The 22022-nt window shown below is 47.6% G+C and overlaps 2 protein-coding genes across 2 annotated transcripts; one reads left to right on the forward strand and one right to left on the reverse strand.

Moving 5' to 3' along the window:
* The first annotated feature begins 13682 nt into the window (after window positions 1–13682).
* Window positions 13683–17509, forward strand: LOC123088563 (scarecrow-like protein 22). Its single transcript, XM_044510769.1, has 2 exons — window positions 13683–15488; window positions 16563–17509. Exon 1 carries the CDS (start codon window positions 13836–13838, stop codon window positions 15465–15467), a length of 1632 nt encoding a protein of 543 aa, XP_044366704.1. The 5' UTR covers window positions 13683–13835; the 3' UTR covers window positions 15468–15488; window positions 16563–17509.
* A 957-nt stretch (window positions 17510–18466) lies between these two features.
* Window positions 18467–21649, reverse strand: LOC123088564 (50S ribosomal protein L9). The gene is made up of 6 exons (XM_044510770.1): window positions 21449–21649; window positions 20979–21113; window positions 20535–20597; window positions 19239–19301; window positions 19050–19121; window positions 18467–18971 (listed from the first exon to the last, which is right to left on the reverse strand). Exons 1-6 carry the CDS (start codon window positions 21569–21571, stop codon window positions 18807–18809), a joined length of 621 nt encoding a protein of 206 aa, XP_044366705.1. The 5' UTR covers window positions 21572–21649; the 3' UTR covers window positions 18467–18806.
* Between the last annotated feature and the right edge of the window lie 373 nt (window positions 21650–22022).

A 22022-nucleotide genomic window follows, 5' to 3' on the forward strand; every position in this document is an offset into this window, starting at 1 on the left:
CTGAGATTACATGTTGCCGATCACTAAGGAGATTTTAGATCTCACGTACGATAACTGCAAAAGTTGATCTGTTTGCTGAGGTGTCGCAAACCATACTTGCCGCCGTTACACAATCCGTCTCCACGATGAGGCGTTCCGGACTCCGTTCTAGCGCCAGTGTCACCCCTTCCATGATAGCCGCTACCTTTGCCTCTAAGCTGTTAGCACACCTCTGAATTCGATAAAAAATAAGCTATGAACAGTAATCTTGCCATACTGAAAACAACAGTGCTATCATTTGGTTTTTTGGTACCGTAAATCAGAATCAATAAAATTATACCATTGAAGAGCTTCGTACTAACCCCACTACTTTAGCAATTGGTTTACTTTGAGATTGGGAACCGTTTAATCACGGTTTTACATTTATCTTTAGAGGGTGAGACTACCAATCTCTAGATCATTACTTGGCATGAATCTCTCCAATCCATCTATCTGGCTTCCAACTATCTTTTAATTAGGAATTACATTTGCATCGTGGAATCACTCTTCTATGGCAAGCTCCTAATTAACATTTGGATAAAGTTCACGAATTCTTCTTCCTCCCTTATTTCTGTCTCTACTCAGAGTGGTTGCTGCGTTGGTCTATTCCAATTGGGTGAGTTTCGTTCATTCGTCCAATTAAACTCTTCTTGAAGCAGTCTTCGCAATCTTGAAGCAATTCTGCACCACAAGAATATACTCTCCACGACCACGTATGTCTTTTTTTTGAAGAGGTATTGTTGGAAAAGAAACAACATAGCACTTGTTTTTGTATTTATCTAAAACACAAAGTTGTTCAAGTCATAGGGGTAGCTAGCAACTACTACTAACTTCCTTTACGAATCAATACCACATGTTCCATTGATGAGAGAGAGAGAGAGAGAGAGAGAGAGAGAGAATAACGTACCGCGCAAATATGCGCCTTTAAGCTTTTTTTCTTCTCACCATTCTTGATCTAACAGGCATGGCCAGAAAACTAATGCCATAAATTTACAGGGGTGTGCACAAAGAGCAGTTCATACCTCATAGGCCAGATAAAAGTATATTAAGTAAACACCAAGGGCCTGCATAGGAAAAAAATGTAATCTCATAGATGAAAACATAGTGGTGAAACAGAAAGCAACAGTCACAGAAATCATAACACATTGCTTGTAAGTAGTAACATTTGAGTGGGATCCACATGGAATTAAGCTTTTCTTTCATACAATGAAAGTAAAAAAAAGTAGATCTCACATCGGTACATCCTACGACATGTTTGAAGACACAACAACATTGAGAATGAAACATATTTGCTTACTGTGCATCGAACAACTCAACACAGGTTTTGAAAGGTAGGTACCTCCCAGCAATCCCCGAACCATCGGTGGAACCAGGTGCGGAATAAAGGTAATCTGGAGATCACGTTACAGTGTTAAAAATATGCCCACCTATTCATATCATAATGGGAACAAAATTGATGCAACCTACAAAGACACAAATTCAGATAGAAAAATCTGAATTTTAATGAACAAAAACTGAAGTCCTATCAGACTACCATCACCTCAACATAAACCAAAATTTCTATTTCAGTGATATTCCACTACTCTAAACCTTTTACATACCCATTCAAGAAATGACTCATGATGAACCAATGATTATCCCAATTCATACCACCATGCATAAGACAATTTCGTGCAAAAAGAAGTTAATTGTGTTTATTTCCTTAATAGGTGGAGCTTGAACAACAATGAAACATGCTTCAAACCATTGTAATAGAAAACATCAGGGCATTAATTGTCATTTTTATTCATGGCGATTATCTAAATGCGCCCAAAATAAAATTTCAAAAGATAGCTATTAGCCCTAGTGGCTACTGTAGAATTTACATAAATCAGTCGTTGTGGATAATTTGAGACAATTATTAGTCAGTTTGGAAACTGTTGGTGCGTACTTATAATTCTCGATGATAATTAAGTTAGCTCAGCATGTTGCACCCTAACAAAGAACTGACTGCTAAATTTTTTTTTAGGGAGACTGCTACAATTATGTACATCACCAAGGAGAAATGTAGGTGGTGTTTGCATGCACTTGCGATGAGAAATTACTATTACTTTCTTCAGGAAAGACATCAACAAAATGCCATAACACCTCCCAATATAACTATATCTGAGGGATAAGTCAAATGGTCAATTTTGTTGGATTAATTAGATAGGACCAGCTGCAGCACCTGCAATAAAATAAGAAAGAACACGGCAATGCTACACTGAGTTATGGATCAGTTGTCTTTTCCTTTCTTTTTTGCGAGAAAGATATATGGATCAGTTGTAGGGTAATCATCAAACAATTATCATGTTTATAAAAATTGATAGTAATTATCATTCATAATGCATATTTTGTTTGTGGTATGTTGTCCAAACAAAAACTTAGAAGTTGCACAAAGAAACTGAAAGTAGCTTTCGAAAGTTGAAACCGTAGAAGAAATATTCTGATGTATATGTTAGGGCCCTAGATTTTAGTTTCGCCCTGAGCCCCTAAAATCTCAGGACCGACCCTGTACCAGACACTGTAGAATTTATAGGAATCAGTCGTTGTGGATGATTCAAGACAATTATCAGTCAGTTTGGAAACTGTAGGTGAGTACTTATAATGCTCCATGATAATTAAGTTATCTCAGCATGTTGTGCCCTAATAAAGAACCGACTGCTACAATTATGTACATCACCAAGGAGAAAAAACAAAAATTTAAACCATTAGCGAAGAAAGAAAGCAGAATATCTAGAGCACTTCACCTTTCTCCTGAAGTGAGTGTGCTAGATGGAAGACCGCAGGTGGTCGGATTATCAGGAAGCGGGAGTGGCGCACACCATCTCCTCTTCATCTATGGATCATTACCCTAAACCTTGTAACCATGCGCCAGACAAGATGAACAGGAGAAAGGCGAATTACAAAGGGCAAATTTTAGCATGCTCCCTCTTACCTCCACTTTTCACATGAGAGTTAAGAGTATATAATAGATCTGAACCGTTGATTTTATTAAATAGTGAGTTTAATTAACTCTTACCTTCTTACCTCCCATGTGAAAAAAAGAGGTAAGACGGAGCATGTTAAAATTGCTCATTACAAAGGGTGTCAGGGGTCAGAAGTAAAGAAAGGTGAAGAGCTAGCATTCACATCCTGATTATCATCATGTAAATCTGACTCGCATCCTATCAACACGGCACAGCCATACCCACTGATTGAAGAGCCGTTGCGACGAGCATGCATACCCATTTGGCTTATCTGCTGATTCACTGACCGGCCCCCAATCCGTTCTCTTTGCGATAGAAGAGTTTCTTTTTTTGGAGACAGGAGCTCAGCGAGGTCCATATTGTTGGGTTGTCTGTGCTCGACTAGATGAATGGGCTGTCGGGCCCATCTAGCTCATTTTTATTCAAGTTGCTTGCTTTGTTCGGTGTTGAGTATTTTGAGTTTTCCATTCCCTTTTCAATTTCCGTTTTCTATGGTTTCTCCATTAATTATTTTATTTTTCCTCTTTTCATTTCAATTTTTCGTTTTTGCCTAGGTTTTTATTTTCATTTCTTCTTTATTTTTATACTCTTCATTCTTTATTCTTTCTTCTTATTTACTTTTCCCTTTGAAATTTTCTAAAAATCCCAAGAAATTTCTAGTTGTTCAACAACTATTAAAAATCTTCCAAACATAAGAACTCTTTTATATTTAAAAAACAATAATTTATAAAACATTCATCAATTTTAGAAAAGTGTTTACTTTAAAATGTTTGGAAATAAAAACAGCCATGAATTTCAAGAAATTCTAATTAAATACTTAAATTATTTATGATTTTAAAAGAATTTTAATTTTTTTCATATTCATGAGTATTAAATACGGCTGTCGAGTATGCAAAAATGTCTTCGTTTAAAACATGTTTGTTTACTTTAAAAATTCACAAATTTTTATATTCAAAATTATATAAATTATATTTAATGTTACAAATAAGTTTCTCGTTGAACTAAACAAATATTCGAGTCTTATGAAAATAAATAAACCGAGTACAAAACGAGATCAAATCGTTAAACATAGAAATTTATTTTTAATTCCTTATGATCCTCGTTCCTTAAAATTGACAAAAAAATGCACTTGGAAATATTGATGGGCTGGCCCATCTAGAAGACAATGTCCTGACGGTTTGCTTTCTGTTTTATTTTCGGTTTAACAATATTCTTACTATTTTTCTTTCGTTTCCTTTTTTCCTTTTCTCCTATTTACTTTTTCCTTATTTATTATTTGTTTTGTTTTACTTTTACAATTCACCTAAAATTCATGAAATTTTCGTTTCATGAATTGTTGGTCTTACATGAAAAAAAATTCAATATGAAAAAATTAATTTAAATTCTATAATAGTTGAAAGTTTTATGATAAATTCAAGAATTGGGCAAAAAAGTTTTGCTCGTGAATTAAAAAAAATCATTTTTAACGTTAAATGAAAAACATCCATGTGAAAAATTATTCTTGCAAATTTTCATTTTTATGTATATTTTCCTAATTTTTGAATCTTTAGTTATTGAACATTTTAAAATTTGAAAAATAAATGGTGAACATTTTTAAGCTATTACAATGTTAATAATAAAATAATATGTGTCGTTTCGAAAAATGATGCAGATCTATTATCATTGTTTGCCAGAAGTAGAAAGCAGCTCCAACACAATAAAACTTACATTGAGATTCCATGACCACCAAAAAACCACTACTGCTGTCAGAACAAGTCATCGATGCGCCGCTGTCACCCCTTGCCGGAGCCAGCTTGACCTGATCGATGACAGCCGGGAAATCTTCATGCACGTGCCCCTAAGTACCAGCGACTTGGAGTCGTAGTCATCATCGTTGAACCCTTGCATAGATCTGAAGAATCTGACACAAAATCTTTTTTTTGCGGGTAAAACACTAGTATTACTCAATCACAGGAGGATTACAATCAACATTGTTCAGCTCAATCGCAGCTGGCGGTCCCGAACCTAACCAAGTCATTGTTCTACCTTCCGTACGAGCAAAAATAGCTAAACAATTGCTAACCCTATTTTGAGAGCGTCTAACATGAGTAATACTAGTTCTACGATGGTTTAGGAGTAGCTTTATCTCCTTAACCAAAGAGGAAAAAACTGATCTGTCACTATCACCAGACTGAGTCATTTTAAGAGCTTGTAATGAATCCAATTCCACCATCACCAGTAGATTGCTTCTCATCAAAGCCGGAAAAGTCCCTGCATATATACATGCACCCAATTCAGCTTCCGGAAAGTCCCTGCAGTAGTAGAGAACTCTGCATGCAGAGAATATAATTGAGCCTGCGTCATCATGCAAAACCATACCAGATGCAGCTGATCCATCTGACGCAAAAGATCCACCCGAGTTCAGCTTTAGCCAACCTGATGGAGGAGGGTTCTAGCGAGGAAGAACCTTAGCGTTTGGTATTTTATGTGGCCAGGTAGACATGTCCAAGTGCAAAACTGTTTTTCCTTGCATGGATCAGCAAAAGGCTCCTGCTTTATGGCAATCAGGGACTCCAAATAGCTGCAAAGGAAACGTTTAGAGACATCCAGAGGTGGCCGTTTCTTGTCATGCATGATCTCATTGCGAATATACCAACTCCTCCACACCGTCATAAGGAGCATGCTTCGTTCCAACCCAGATAGAGGTTCCAAAACCTGAAGAAGCCAATCATTCCCAGTATGGCGAACTTCCTTGATCAGGGGCAAAGACCAAACTTCGGACATGGCACGCCACGACTCCATGGCCCTCGGGCATAAAAAAAATGGGTGAAAATTATCTTCCGTGCCCAAGCCATAAGGAGACGGCGGGAATCTACGCCAGAACTTCATCGACTACGTCCAAATGTATGTATTTATATCTATATAAAACCAAGCGAGGGAAAACTAAGGGAAAGAAGAAGAAGAAAAGAGTCTCTACGCGGTATCGGTTACGATGCACCACGGGGAACAGGGCAAAGGCTGATGATGTGAGTGCCCTGTGCGTTTCTCTCGCAATTTGACGCAGCGAGCGTCACGTAGGGATTCCCAAGTGATCTCCCTAACAAATGTTTACATAGAATAGAGAGAGGCTACTACATAAAGTAAAGCTCAGCCCATCTATAGAGGATGTGCAGTTATAAAATAGCGCAGTTAACTCGAGATTTTGGCATCATCGTCGTCATACAAAATTGAAATTAAAATAGTAATAACATAGCTGTCATTGTTTACACGAGTGATGTTGATGGCTCCTCTAGTGCATGTTTATAATACTAGAGGAGAAAAAAAACCGAACATGTTGCAAGCTGAGCTAAGACCTGAGGTGATGGAGGTTGATTTGACAGTGGACACGCCCAGACCCCAAATAACATAAAAAGGAAAATCTCCAAAATATTCTGAGGGTGTACTACTACTTGTGTCGCCGGCCGGCGGCGGCATGGGGCATGCAGCAGCAAACCAACGAGCGACAGCGCGGCGGCCTCGTTTGGCGAGCCTGCAAGGAAAAGCAGCCCGTCTTATCACCGGCAGGACGGCCCACATGCCAGGTGCACGTAGGCTTAGTTTTTTTTACCAGTACAGATTTTTGCTGCCATAGCCATTGCCGCCAGCGCCATGTATGCATTGCTCGTGGTCGTGCCGTCGCGTCAACACATTGGCCATGAAGGTCAATATGTTGACCAGGCTGTGCAGTGGAGATAAACCTATGAGTAAATTGCCCATAGATGATAGATTCATAGAAATCTAGCCTAAATTTAATGTTGGTTGCCCCCCAGCCATTTGCCCCTCCTAATATGTGTCCTAAGCTCCGCCATTGAGGCTGTGATTGTGATGGGATATCACGAACCTTGTCTTATTAGAGCATCTACAACCGGACTCGACAAATCCGGTCTCTCAAACGCCTGCGGACGCGGTATGCCCGTGGGCGCATCCGAATGGGCCCTTATATTTTTGTCTCGGCATTTACATATCTCAAATTCGGCTCTCAAATCCATGCAGATACATGCACGCCGACCATACAAGACAATGTCGCACGTAAATAGCAAATGTTGGTACGAAGCATACATAGCGTTTACATAAAATTTATTTAAGTACCAAACTCAAACATTTTCTCTTTGGTTGCCATTGTGGGTTCACATGTGCTCCACAAGATCATTGAGTAGTTGTGTGTGCACCTGCTGATCTTAAAGATTCTGATGCATCTGCAGAAAGTTCATCAGCTAAGCCGCATCTTGATCTTTTGGGATTTCAACTTGTTCTCTAGGTGCTTCGAAATCATGGGTTTGGTCTACACCATCACCCTCATCCTTGACAATCATATTGTGTAGAATAACTCAACATGTCATCAGTTGCCACAAAGTTTCTGATTCTCACATCATTGCAACGCTCCGCACAATTCCCCAACGAGTTTGAAGCACACGAAATGCCCTCTCCACATCCTTCCTAGACCGCTAGATGCTTCCTCCATTGTTGCAAAGTGGCTCTATTTATTGGCACGCGGCTCGGATATGGTCTTCACAAACGCCGCCCACTGAGGATAAATATCATCAGCAAGATAGTCCCCCATATTGTAGTCTCGGCCGTTGACGATGTAGTTGCACGGCAGTGATTCCTCATTGCAAAGCCTCCTGAACACCGAAGATCGTTGAAGCACGTTGATGTCATTGTGAGAATCGACATTCCAAAGAAAGCATGCCAAATTTATAAGTCATCCGATGTCACCGCTTCTAGTATAACGGCGGCCTCTCTGGTGTGACCTTGATACATTCCCCGCAGACCTTTTAGGGCAGTTATTCCATTGCCAATGCATGTAATCAATTGATCCGAGCATTCTTGGAGGCCCCCTTGACTCTCGAATAGCCAACAACTTCTACGTGTCTTGCACATTTGGTTATCTAAGATACTCAGGTCCAAACACCTCCACCATGGCGCGGGCAAACTTGACAGTAGCCTTCAGGCACGTGCTCTCCCCCCATCCTTACCATCTCACCAACGGCATCTGCAATAGTACCAAGTGCAAGCATCCTCAGAGCAGCCATGCACTTCTCCTTGGCCGAGAAAGAGAGTTGGCCGCCACAATCCCATGTGAGCTTGAAGTAGTCGTCGTGTGCCTCCACTCCGTCGACAATTCGCAAAAACAATGGTTTCCGCATGCGAAAACGGTGACAAAACCATGGATCATCCAGAAAAGTAGGTTTGGGAGCAAAGTAATCCTTGTGCGGCAGCTTTGCTCTGGACACCCTGTCCCGGTTGATCATTCTTCTCCCTTTGATTGAGCCCTTGAAGTTGAGAATATGCTCCACTTGCCGGTCCCTTTCCTCTTGCATGCTCATGAGCATAATCATGTCCACTTCTTCGTCCAAATCCGACGAATCGAATAACTCATCTTCAATCATTTGATCAACTTCCGTCGGTCCATACTCCTCGTCCGACGAAGCATCGAAATCCATCGTTTTACCTAAAAAATCACAAAAAATACGGTCGAAAAAAATGTGTCGAGCGCAAGGCGGAGCAAGAGAGTTGCCAGACGTACCACGGTGGCGTCCGGGCCGGCGACGACGTCCCCGCAGCGAGGATGGGAAGGCTCTTCCGGAGCTGGCGACGGAGAGCCTGGGAACGGCTGCGGAGCGGGTGCGGTGGCGGAGCGCGAGATGGACGGCGCGGAGGAGGAAGAAAGGAGGAGATAGCAAATGGATCCGGCTGGTCTTCGGGGTGGATTTGGTGCAATTTGCAGTGGGGTCGGGTTGTCGGGTCCGGTGTGGTGGGCGTGCCCCGGGTGCGCCCGTGCACCCCCATATCCGCTCCATATTTTGGGCTGGATATGGGGGGGTGCTGGTCAGCCCTGGCGTATGAGACGGGTTTGACGCGCCCGGCTGTAGACGATCTTAGTACGTAGTATATACTACCTCTGGTCCAAAATAATTGTCGCAATTTTGAATTAAGTTTAATTCAAAACTACGATAGTTATTATGGATCGGAGGCAGTAACATTTTTGCTTTGTCTTTAGCGGCAACAAAAGAAAAAGAAACAAAACATGTATGTACATGCCCCCTGGCCCCCCTCACTCCCCCAACTTGGTTAGGGCATCTCCAGCCGCGCCCTCAGGAATGCCTCCCCAGGCGTTTTTTTTCGCGCCGGCGCCGAAAAAACGGCCCAGACGCGCCCCCAGGAGCCCGATTTTCGCCGGCTTGGGACGAAAACAGCGCCGGCGGACCCAGCCCGAACCTGGCGCGCTGGGGGCGCCCGGGGGCGCGGGCGAACTGTTTTGGCGTGAAAAAGCCGCGGGCCTGCCGCGTCAGTGACACGGCTCTCTTCTCGGCCCTTCGTCGTCCTCATCGCCTCGTTTCCCGGGGCGAATCAATGCCAAAGCTGTCGCGCTGTCGCGCCGGTCAGCCTGCACCATTGATGCCTCACGGGCGGCGCAGTGAAGACCGGACGACGCGCGTCCCTCGCCCTCCCTCGCCCGCCACGCGTACACACGGTGACACGCGCGCTTTGGCCTATATATGAAGCGCCCCGGCGCACTCGGCGACTCACACTCTCCCGCCGTCGTCGTTCCTCCCTCTCCTCTCCTCTCTTTCGCCGTCCCCAGTTCACACCCATGGCCGAGCGCTTCCCAGGCGACGGCGCGGCGGTGAACGGCTTCGGCTGCCGCCATCTTCATGAAGACGAGGCTCGCCTCCTTTACGAGGCCGAGTACCCGGTCCAGCCGGACATGCGGGTGCCCGGGGCGTGGAGGATCAGCGCAGGCGGCGTGCCGGTGCCCCCGGTACCGACCGGCGCGGCGCGGCGTGCGAAGATCGCACGCATCCGCTCGAACCTGCCGCGTGCGGCGAGGGAGGGGCCACGGTACGCCCCCGACAGCCCGCTCTGGGAACCTTACTTCCGCCGCCGTTAGGCCGAGCAGCTCGAGGCCACCAACGGCGTCGTGCCCTCCAGCAGGCTCAACGCCGCCGGCCGGCGTCTGTGGTGGGGTGTGCCCGGGCGCACGTTGGAGGCCGTCCTCGAGTACATTGAGGGCGGCAACACGCCGCGCCTCGAGTACCTTGCTCCCCTTTCCTTCTCACGCCGCCGGGGAAGCTCCTGGACCCCGAGACGCATGGAGACCGGGGGGTCCTCCTCCTCGTCCGGCGGCTCGCCCTGCCTCCGCCCCGTCAAGCCGGAGCCCCAGGACACGCCGGTCAGCGCGCGCACCCGCAGCTCCGGCGGCGCCAACGCCTCTCCACCCACCGGCCGCTTCGTCCTCGCCGAGCCCAAGACGGAGCCCGTCCTCCCCGCGGAGTACGAGGAGATAGCCCGGCGCGGCTTCTCCGACGAGGACGCCATGCGGTGGGCGCGGGACGACTACCTCCGCGACGAGATGGTCCGGCAGCGCCGGGCCCTGGAGGAGATCGCCGCCCGCAAGCGTGGACGCGAGGACGAGCATGGCGTCGTGGTCCTCGACAGCGACGACGACGACGACGATGCCCCCGGACCGTCCAACCGCCGCGCCAACCGGGGGAGGGATGCAGCAGGGACGGCGGAGGCGGCGGGGACGACGACGACGATGATGACGACGACGACAGTGACTACACGCGGTTCTACCGCCTCCTCGGCATGTAGAACCGCGTGGGCGGGCAGCGAGGGAGACGACGGGCGGCGAAGGAGACGGCGGGGTAGCCCGCGGTAGTTTTTTTCTTTTTTTGTAAAATATGTTTAAGTTTGAACGAACTCGTCGATGTTTGCGTTAAATTTGAGTCATTTTTGCGCCGTGTTTGACTTTTTTGACTAACCGTGGGCGCCGCAACTGGGGGGCATCACGCCCCCAATGCGCAGTTTAGCGCCGGTGCGCCCCCAGGGGGCGATTTTTTGCCCCTCCTGGGGGCCAACGGCTGGAGATGCCCTTATCTACCTTCTTTTTTAAGGATGGCGCTCGACCTATCCTATATCGATTCAAACAAATACTTTATTATCGAGATTTTAGTGTTAGCGTTTTTAGAAACTCCTTTTGTGAGAGACTTCCCCGCATGAAAGTGTTTTGTTTTCTACCGAATCCAACCTCTTAGAAAATGTATCCTTGGATGGGGGTGATGATGGGCGCCGGCGGCGGCGGTCCGAGGAAGGAGCGACGATGAACATATCGGCATCCCTATACATTCTGGACAAGCTTACTAGGCATTTGGACTCAGCAAAAGTGGATGAAGCGGCATTTGGATGTGTTATTTGGAGAAGGATTCTAGCGCCGAGAACCCTTAAGGCTCTTTTGATTCAAAAGATTTCTACCCAAGAACTTCACTAGTCGGACCGAGCAACAATGTCAAAGCACAGGGACCAAGTAAAAAAGGCCTTCATTTTTTCCACATAAAGAAAAGAAAAAAGAAAAAAGCTAGCTTGTTTGCTCTTGCTTTTGATTGGTTATCAATCCACATTTCATGTGGGCCCATGGTGACCGGCCACATATATTGACCAGCTTGTGATCCCATGTACTCGTACCAAGATTTCTCCCTTGTCTTTTTTGAACATCAGTACAAACACAAGCGCTTATATACACGCGCATACACTCATCCCTATGAATGCACACACGTACATCCTACCCCTATGAGCACCTCTGAAAGACTGAGCCGGCATATCATTTTGAAATTTACGAAATCACCGTAGGCACCTCGTCGTCGACGGGAACGTCTCCTACCATTGAATGCGCATCGCCGGAAATCATGAAATAAATCCAGGAATAAATGCGAGCACCAGGATTTGAACCCTGATGGGCTGGGGATACCACAGTCCCTCTAACCATCCGACCACAGGTTGGTTCACATTTCTCCCTTGTCTTTGGCTGCAAAAGAAAAAGAAAGAGGACAAGAATGCTTTCTTTTTCAAAAAAGAAAAACTGTCAAAAAACCCAACGCCATAGAATACATATACACCGCAAAACAAACGTGTGCAAAAACGAAACGCTAGTAGAGGCCAGTAGACGTGATCCAGAAATAAAATGCACGGCGTTGGCGTGATGCCCGCGAACAACGAAAGTGACCATCCATCGTACGTAGGCCTGATGAGTACTGCACAAAGCTAACTGTGATGGCCTGCACAATTTGTACGTGACACTGCCCGACCGGTGCAACATTTCTTTTTTTGGAACCGGGGAAGGGCCTCCAAGGACCTAGACCCCCTCACGTCAAATAAAACATCTTACGAAAGGAGCCGTCTACAAAAAGCGAAACCACAACCCGGTCCAAAACATCATGCAAACAACACCCCGATTCATGAAACGAGGTTGCGATCCTGTCCTTTCTAAAGGCAGAGGGCATAAGATTTAACGGCTTTATTCTTCAGAAAGTGGTTAGTGATGTGCCCTTCAATCGGCAGTGTGGCGGGCTTTGTCAATCTCAATAACCGCCGGCCCGTTCTGTCGAAGGTGTTCATAGGGGCCAGGCATGCATGTGGGTTCATATGTGAGTACATGTAGCTATGTACTGTGTTTTGCGGAAAAGAAAAAAATAGTGAGGAAGGCACTCTAGTAAGTGTCGTAGCTCTAGAACCGGTTGCGAGTCTAGCATGGCAGTGGAGGGTAGACTTAAAACATCAAGCTCCTATAAGCCTAATTAGCAAATGCATTGTAATTGTTGTATGTAAAATATATACCTCAACATAATGGTCAAGTGGTATGTTTAGCTGAAAAATAGGATTTTTGGAGGGTTGGCTTAAGCCTATTGAAGCCCCCCCTGGTAGAATCGCCACTGTCTATAACATGGGGTTGCTGAAAAAACTGGACCAATTCGTCCGCCGCTCGATCCATCCCCTCCCTTCCCCCACCACGATGGCTAGGAAAGATATGAGGAGGAGGTGAACCGAGCTCCAAATCCAGAAAGCCCTATGAGCTTACCGAGGCCAAAAAGAGCCATTGTCGTTCAGATCCGACCGTAGCTCGCTTGCATCAGAACGCTTCTCCCAATGGATATAGCGCCAGCCGCCATAGAGGCACCTCCAACTACTTGTCTACTACAACTATATATTGGGAAGACCCAACCTCCCTTCCCACTCACATTATGGTCGTTGAGATCACCGAACGAGGAGAGAACTTGACTATTCTCAAGCAAAGGTGGCCAAAATGGGCTGGTCCTGATAGCCCGCATGCCCGACCAGAAACATTTATAATCGGGTCGTGCCGGTACGTGGCCCGTCTAGGGCGGCGCATGGGCCGCAAGACTAAGCACAAGTGCCGGTACGACACGACCCATTTTACTTTTGTTTATTATTATTTTTAGCTTTTTACGAATTAGCCCCCCCAAAACAACCCAAATAAAATAAACCCAAAATCAGGCGGGGCTAAATGTGCCGATGGTGTTGTGTGGTGCCCGGGCCAAGGAGCGGGGCACGAGTTCCCCAAATCTGGCCAGGTTTGCTCGCAAGGATGAGGAGGGGGGGGGGGGGTTCGAGCAGAGAGAAATGAGAGGGGGGAATTCACCAATGCAAATTGCAAAGGCTGCTTGAGTTGCAAGTTGTGTTGCAACCATGCACAATCAGCACTAACACTAGAGGAGGAAGAAGCTAGGATGAAAAGGAAAGAAAGAAAAGTCTTTTTTCTCTCCTTCCCCTTCCAACAGGGCATTCACTGGCCCATTCATTTGAGATTTCACTCACTCTCACTCAGTCACTGGCCCGAGGTCCCCATCTCCAGCCGACCCGAGCTCCATCCACCCATCCATGGTGATGGTGGGATCGGGACGGAGGGCATAAAAGAGAGACACAAAAACAAATGGTGGCCAAGAAAGAAAAAGGCAGCATACACGCGCACACGCAACGCCACACCACATACACGCGCACCTTCCCTCTCCACTTATGATCACCACCATGTCCTCCTCCTGCAGCGGCCTGGGCGGCGGCGGCGCGGCGGCCAACTCGAAGCGCAAGTCGCCTGAGCCGACGTCGGTGCTGTACAACCGGAGCCCCAGCCCGCCCACCTCCTCGTCCGCGCACTCCTCGGAGCCGCCGCCCATCAGCGCCGAGGACTGGGACGCCGTGCTGCTCTCCTCCGGCGGCTGCGACCACGCCATGGCCGCCGCCGCGCACGGCACCCGGGAGGACAGCTCCTTTCTGAGGTGGATCATGGACGCCGGGTACGCCGACGGCGACGGGGACGCCTTCGGCTTCAAGGGCCCCGCCCCCTTCGACCCCCCCTCCTTCCTGACCCCGCCGCCCCTCCACCCGCCGCCGGAGGAGGCCGCCTTCTCGCTCCCGCAGCTCCCGCCGCAGCTCTCCGTCCCGGCGCAACCGCAGCCGCAGCAGGGGCAGGTCCATTTCCCCGTCTCCTCCGCCGCAGCGGGCGCCGTCCGAGAAGGAGATCTCGAGCCCCAGGCGGCGGTGGACGAGCTGCTGGAGGCGGCGCGGCGCGCCGACGCCGGGGACCCCGCTGGCGCGCGCGAGATATTGGCGCGGCTCAATCACCGGCTCCCCTCGCCGCCCGCCCCGCCGGGCCACCCTCCCCTGCTCCGCGCCGCCGCGCTGCTCCGGGACGCGCTCCTGCACCGCCTCCTCCCGCCCGCGGCCGGCGCCGGCGCAGGCTCCGTCCTCTCGCCGCTCGACGTCGCGCTCAAGCTCGCCGCGCACAAGGCGCTGGCGGACGCGTCGCCCACCGTCCAGTTCGCCGGGTTCACGGCCACGCAGGCCTTCCTCGACGCGCTGGGCGCCGGCGCGCGCCGCGTGCACGTCGTGGACCTGGACGTCGGCTTCGGGGGCCACTGGCCGCCGCTCATGCAGGAGCTCGCGCACCACTGGCGCCGCACGGCCGCGCCGTCGACGCCGCCGCCGAGCCTGAAGGTGACGGCATTGGTGTCGCCGGGGTCGAGGCACCCGCTGGAGCTCCACCTCACGCAGGAGAGCCTGGCGCGCTTCGCCGCGGAGCTGGGCATCCCGTTCGAGTTCGCCGCCGTCGCCTTCGACCCCTCCAGCGCCTCGCCGCCGCCGGGCCTGTCCGCGGCGCCCGACGACGCCGTCGCCGTGCACATCACGGTCGGCACCGAAACCTCCGGGCCGACACCAGCCTCCCTCCGCGTCGTGAGGCAGCTCCGCCCCGCCGTCGTCGTGTGCGTGGACCACGGCTGCGACCGCGCCGACCTGCCGCTCCCGAGCCACGCGCTGAACGTGCTCCGCTCCTGCGCCGCGCTGGTCGAGTCGCTGGACACGCCCGGCGCGTCGCTGGACGTGGCGGCCAAGGTGGAGCAGTTCATCCTGCGGCCGAGGGCGGAGCGCCTGGTCGCCGGGGCCGGCGGCGAGAAGCTGCCCCCATGGCGGTCCACGTTCGCGTCCGCCGGGCTCGCGCCGCTGCAGCTCAGCAATGCGGCGGAGGCGCAGGCCGAGTGCCTGCTCCGGCGCACGGCCAACCATGGCTTCCACGTCGAGAAGCACCAATCAGCGCTGGCGCTCTGGTGGCAGCGGTCGGAGCTCGTGTCAGTGTCGGCATGGCGGTGCTGAGCTGATCCATCCCCTTGCGCGGTACACTTGTAGTTCATCTTGCCAAAACTTGAATCTTTGTCAAGCACGTACTACTGCAGTAGCCAATCTTGGTGTGTGATATACTTATTACTTACTAGCAATTTGAGGCATGAGGAATGGAAATTCGAATGCCGAAAAACTGTTAACCCCCCCCCCCCCCCCCCCAACCTGCGTTTTAATTGTTGATATTTGTAATCCTCCAGTGTGATCATCGTGTATTATGCCAGTCATATTTTCAGACTGATTCAAGTTTTTAAGCCCTTTTTGTTTCTCTCCTCTTTGTAATTATTAAGCTTTTGCCATTGGAAACCAACAAGGATTTTCCAATCAAATATCATCAGATCAACACTAATTCAGTCGAATCCTGTTGTAATTTGAACTAGTAGCAGAGTATGTATGCAACTGATTGATTAAAGTGTTCAACAGATCCCTAATTAAACCAGAGTATTACTATGTATGTATGCATAAATCAGCCTGCAACTAAGGTTTTATGCTGATAGATGTGACAACTCTAATTGTATAAGATTTTTCTTTGTCCCCTCTGTATTTTCTTTGGAGTAGGACATCAAAGATGAACTGTAGATATGAATGTGATGTGCCTTTATTTACAAGCCAGGTCCATTGTACCAGTACCTTTCACACACCAGGATTTGCATACTGCACACATATTTTCCTTTCCTCCATGAATCATCCTGTTTTTCCTCAGCTTGGAAATTACAAAAATTTACTACACATTGCCACAATTTGAATAGTGTGGGGTTGTTGGGATGGAATGGAAAATGCAACTGTAGCGCATCAAATACTGAAATTTAGGGTAACATGTATGTATGCTATACCATCCTCCTCATCATCATCATCATACCTAGTGTTAAACAAGGGAAAGTTTCGGTTGGGGCGTCGTCATCGGCCTTCGATGATGATGCGCATTGCCCTAATCTTGCAACTCTGTTTCGTTAACCAATTAAGGAACATTCTGGAAAGAGGTACAAGCTCATAGTTAGTAACATGCTTGTTTTTTCAAATGACATATGAGATGTTGCTGTCACTCAATTCATCTATATCTTTTGCTTTCAGAAGAGTTGCGGTTGGTGCGTCGATATGCAGTTGCTACCAATGTGGATTATGAGCCAATATCACAATTTTAGTTTTGCAAGCAAATCCTAGACCGATTTCGCGTTTCAGCGGAGTTCGAAGCTGATTTCGTCTGTCCCAGCCAGCAGCCTCTGTATGGAATTCATTCGGGAGTCGTCGCTATTACCTTTCGGTATCATGATAATACGCGATGTCCTCTTGCATTCGGCTGCGCAAATGAAGCGCAAGTTCACCTTTGAGCAGTTTCTATATGAAGTTGAGGGTTTTTCTTGGAGCCTTCCTGAAGATCATTGCAAGCTGAAGCCTTTCTTGTGACACTTTGATTTGTCTTGCTGGCTGTCCTCATCTCTCACTCTCAGCTTCCATTCACCATAGTAGTAGCACCACCAGCACTAATGGTCTACCACATATGGCTACACAGCTGAGGCCTGAGATGTCATTCTTGTTCTGCCTTGGATGAAAGGCATGAGAGATATTTTTTAACCTAGCTTGAATTTGGCTCTATCATAGCCAAGCAGCTCCTCAGCAGCCTGTCATCTCTTGTCCACTCCAATGCACCAGTGGCAAATTATTTCCTATGATATGATATGATGCAGCAGTAGTAGTAGTATATTTTTGTGCTTAGGGCCTGAATGAATCATATGGGTGTCACATGGGGCTTGCCCCTCATCACATGTACACCTCAGTTTCTTATATTTCACTTGGCCCCCTCCACACCCTATCAGCCAGGTTCATTTGTGTATCTCTGGCTATGCATTAGGTGAACTTTCTTAATTCTCTCCTTATTTGGCTCCACATACCAGCATTAGGTTAGCTTAATCACATGATGCAGCTGCATTGCACATGTTTTGTTATTTGCAATGGTGACCTCAAGCTTATGTTTTCCATTTATTTTAAGTTTTTGCAATGTGACATGTCTGGAAAAAAGATCAATCATTCTTCTTCCAAGCTCAACTGATCCATAGAGTAGATCAATCAGACAGGAGTTGGAGGGGGGAAGAAAAGAGGAGATCACATCATGGACCACCCTTTTTGTTTGACTTTTTTTTCTTCTTCTGATAGATAGATGTAACCTGATATTATTTTGTGAAGAGGTTGGAGATTATGACCCCCAAACTACATCTCCTAGGACCACAAATCACACCATCTCATCCATATAAGAAGCTTCAACAGCACCTTAACAATGAATGAAGTGCCACTACTAATTGGGCTGCTGTTTCCTCCCCAAAAGAAGGCATCTCTGTTGCTTCTCAACCCTGATGCCTTGCAGGTGAGATCACCTGCTTTGCAGCTTTCTCTTGCTGCATAGGAAAGGTATTGTGCAGTGCTCAAGCAAAGTGAGGATCTGGGCACCCCAGCTCCACATGAAACTTCATCAGACTGCCAAAGTGCTGATTTTCACTCTTATTTTTGTACCAGTGCCCTTCTCTTTGAACATTTTGTATTGCTACTTTGGATGCAAAGGTAGCCCTTGTCGACACGTAATCACCGCGATAATTTTCGCACAGTAATGCCTGGCAAAAAATGGGAAACAAGATTAAGCAGAGATGACAGAGATCAATGGGTCTCCACTGTCCAGTCAGTGTCAATGTAATTCAGCTCAGATCTTAAAATAGGACCAAGACAATGATTGCCAGGGGTCCATGGATCAACTGGTAACCATTCAGTCAAATGGGGGAGATAAGGAGGCACAAAATATGCGTGCGCGAATTAAAGAGCATTTCCACATCAAAGCAAAAGGCCGTCGCACGACGACACGTAGAGCCGATATAAGCCGATTAAAACGGCGATGGAGACGGCCATTTTTTTGTATGATGATGATGACGACGCCAAATGAGCATTTCTGAGGAAGCTTTCACTCCCTGCCTCTCCTTTTCAAGGATGCCTTGCACACACAACCTTTCTTTCTTTATATCCATCTGCCTCCCCTTTCACACCAGGATTGGGCACACTAACAAGCCAAGAATATGATAAAGTCAAACATCAACAACAATACTAGGCATCCTACCCCAAGCAAATTATTCACTATTTCTTAGCGTTTGTTTGTAGGAACGAAAGGCCCATCATATCACCCCGCTCGAGACGATGGCCCAAGCAAATTGTAATAAAGGGAAAAGGTTGGGTTTGAAGGTCTATTTTAGCGTGTCTTTTCGTCTGAAGGCTGCAATGGTCTTTTGGTACCATTCAGCACCTTGGAAGGAGAGCAAGATCGCCCACCGAAAGTGCTTAGGGTCTCCTGATCTTGACCTTGAGAGTCCATTGTAGCTTGCCTTCTGGGCGTGGTATATCCCTCGGTAAGCGAAGTGGCACCTCGAATTCTCCGAGGGATGACAATGGGGACACCAGGTGCAAATTGTCTGGGTAAATGTTGACATTGAGCTGCCTCGCCACCTGTTGGTAAAGTTTGATGTTACTACCTACAGATTAATGTTTTTAAATAAATAGCGGATGACAGCGCTGGAAGGGAACCTCGGAAACAATTTCATCCTTTGTTACTGGAGTGCGCAACTCGATCCCTTCCGAGATGAACCGCCTGAACACCTATGAAACATAAATATTTTGATCAGCACTTGCTAGTACGAGACAAAATTGTCCATCTGGAACATGAACAAAAGTAAGCTGCACCAGGACTCCAAAATTTGGTGGAATGATACTAACCAAGAGAGCATTATCGAGCCGTTTTGCTGCCGCTTGACACTGCTTCAGTTTCTCTTCCGCTTGCTGTTCAAATGGTTGAGTTTAAATTAGTAACATTTAAAAACAAAATGAAGTATGACTGGGAAAACACATATAAAGGTCTGTATTTAATGGAACTGAGAAAGCGTACAAAAACAAGAACTTCGATGTCAGGATTCATTTACAAAAAAATGTTGTTTTAAGTAAGCATCAAAGGGATCTTTTCTATGCACAGTATGGAATGGATGAGCTGGACGTTACAGTTCAGAGGACAGCTACTACACTTGTGTATCTGAAAAACAGTATTGGAACAGTGTTAACTAGCTGGCTACAGTGACAAATGAACTTAAAAAGCACTATATTCTAAACATAATATCTACTCCCTCCGTTCCAAAATAGATGACTCAACTTTGTACTAACTTTACTAACTTTAGAAAGTTAGTACAAAGTTGAGTCATCTATTTTGGAACGGAGGGAGTAGAAGCCAACAGATAGAAGACGACTTTTCCAAGGCAACATCTTCACTATTTTCAGCACCATATGTTTAGAGTGGGCTTGAAGTGCGTTAACCAAAACAAATCCAGTGAAGACAGCTCTGGACTGATATGGTGTTAAATAGCAAACGGAGTTTCAGAAGATGAATAGGAGAGGTCAGTTTTGTGTACAAATCAACCAAAGACAGATCTAGACAGAAATTGTGTTGAATGGCAAACGGGGTTTCAGAGAAGGAAGAGAAATTTGGTGTTAAAAACAAAATGAAGTATGACAGGGAAAACACATACAAGATCTATAGTTAGCCAAACCAAGAATTTTAGGAGCTAAAATTAACAATAACTTCAATCCCAGAGTATTCAGTAAGAAAAATGTGGTTTTAAGTAAGCATCAAAGGGATCTTTTCTATGTACAGTATGAAATGGATGAGATGCACATTATAGTTCAGAGGACAGCTACTATACTTGTATATCTGAAAAACAGTATTGGAACAGTGTTGAGTAGTTGGCCACAGTGACTAACGAACTTAAGAAACACTATATTCTAAACATAATATCTAGAAGCCGAGAGGTAGAAGAAGACTTTTCCAAGGCAAAATATTCAATATTCTCAACACCAGATGTTTAGAATGGGCTTGAAGTGCGTTAACAACAGATCCTCCAAAGACAGATCTGGACAGAAATTGGGTTTCAGAGAAGGAACAGGATGGGTCAGTTAGTTGTGTAGTAAGAACTCATCGACACCTCAGTTCATGAAAAAGGAAGAAGTAATCAGTGCACGACATACCAGAGCATCATCCTCCTCCTTTGAGACTTCTTTGACAACCACCTCCTCCTCGCGCTTGTAAAGCTGATAAAACAAATGAGAGACTTGTAAGCCCGCAAAGCGGTAATAGTTTACAATGCAAATATTCTTACAGTAACTGAACTCTACAAGAAGTGTACTTCAGTAGCGATGAACTAGAATGAACCACAATAACTTCAACACAATTAGCTCACTGAACACTAGTAGCATAGAGTTGTGTATAAGGCTATTCTACCAAAGAGCTAGATGTAACAAGTAAAGGAGAACTCGTACAATTCATACAATACACAGAGGCAGAACTATTTTCAGTAGGAGTATAGTAGCAAGAGTAAGCAGTGCTTGTGAGCCGCGACGGATCATTCCAAAACTGCACGGCCATCGCAGCATGTTTATTTCTTTCGGGGGAAGAAGAAGGAAGGAGCGAACCTTGGTCTGCTCGCGCATGAGTATGGCGAACTTGTCGATGTTGGGGACGGCAAGCATCTTGGGCATGAGGTAGTTGCGGAAGTGCCCCGGCGCCACCTTCACCGTCTCCCCCGCCTTCCCCAGCTTGTCGATCGTCTGCGGTGGATGATCTCAAAGGTTAATAATTCACACTTCCCCGCAAATTTAAAATCTCCAGGGACATTGTTGAAATGAACGGCCAAAACCGAAGATTTATCGGCCGGTCAGGAATACTGCTGCTAGCTTGAAAAGTTTCAGAAATGCTGAAGATTTATCGGTCAAACTGCCGCTACGGCGGCGCCGGCCTCACCGGATCGAAAGCATCCCGCTCGAACTGACCGGAAACGCAAGCGGCCAGCGGGATCGTGGGATGCATCCTACGGAAGTGGAGGAGGACCGGCGGAGCGTCGCGGGCTGAGATTTGGGGAGAGGAGGGGGGGAGGGTGGCTTACCGTGGTGAGGATGACCTCGAGCTTGCGGTAGCGGAGGCCGTGGCCGGAGAAGAGGACGGGGTTGGTGGCGGCGGCGGCGCCGAGGCCGGGGCGGCGGAGGAGGGCGGCGCGGGCTGCGGCCATGGTGGAGTAGGGTTCAGGGGAGGGAGGCGACGGGGGCCGGCGGCTGCCACGAACGGGTGCGCGAGTGGGAGTATTGGTGGCTTCCCGCCGGGCCGGGCCGGTGCCAGGCCAGGCCCGCTAAAGAATCTCCATTTTTTTCTCTTTGATTTTATTTTCAAATTGGACCTTATAAACTCACGGCCGTCGTCATTCCCTCCCCGTCCAGCATATCGGTGTCGTCCCCGCTGCATCTGCTGTGTTCATGCGCTCGCCCATCCCCGTCGCTGCAACCCTCTTGTGTCGTGGTTGCCGCGCAGAGAAGACGACCCGACGACAATAGCATAGCAAATTGAGATGACCGCATCTCCACCGACGACCCCACCCACCCCGCCCCACCAACCACCGCCTCCCCCCACCCGACCCACGCCGCCGACGAGCATTCTGGCGTGGCGCGGAGCGCTCAACTCCGCTC

The sequence above is a fragment of the Triticum aestivum genome, chromosome 4A (genome assembly GCF_018294505.1).
Source record: "Triticum aestivum cultivar Chinese Spring chromosome 4A, IWGSC CS RefSeq v2.1, whole genome shotgun sequence".
In the NCBI taxonomy this organism is placed as follows: Eukaryota; Viridiplantae; Streptophyta; class Magnoliopsida; order Poales; family Poaceae; genus Triticum; species Triticum aestivum.

Bases quoted from the DNA above. Each gene is read 5' to 3' on its own strand.
- LOC123088563 (XM_044510769.1), top strand. From the start codon at position 13,836: ATGATCACCACCATGTCCTCCTCCTGCAGCGGCCTGGGCGGCGGCGGC.
- LOC123088564 (XM_044510770.1), bottom strand. From the start codon at position 21,571: ATGGCCGCAGCCCGCGCCGCCCTCCTCCGCCGCCCCGGCCTCGGCGCC. The intron at 21,114-21,448 runs GTAAGCCACCCT...CATCCACCGCAG, and splicing joins TCGAGGTCATCCTCACCACG to ACGATCGACAAGCTGGGGAA. The intron at 18,972-19,049 runs GTTCCCTTCCAG...CTTTACCAACAG, and splicing joins AGGATGAAATTGTTTCCGAG to GTGGCGAGGCAGCTCAATGT.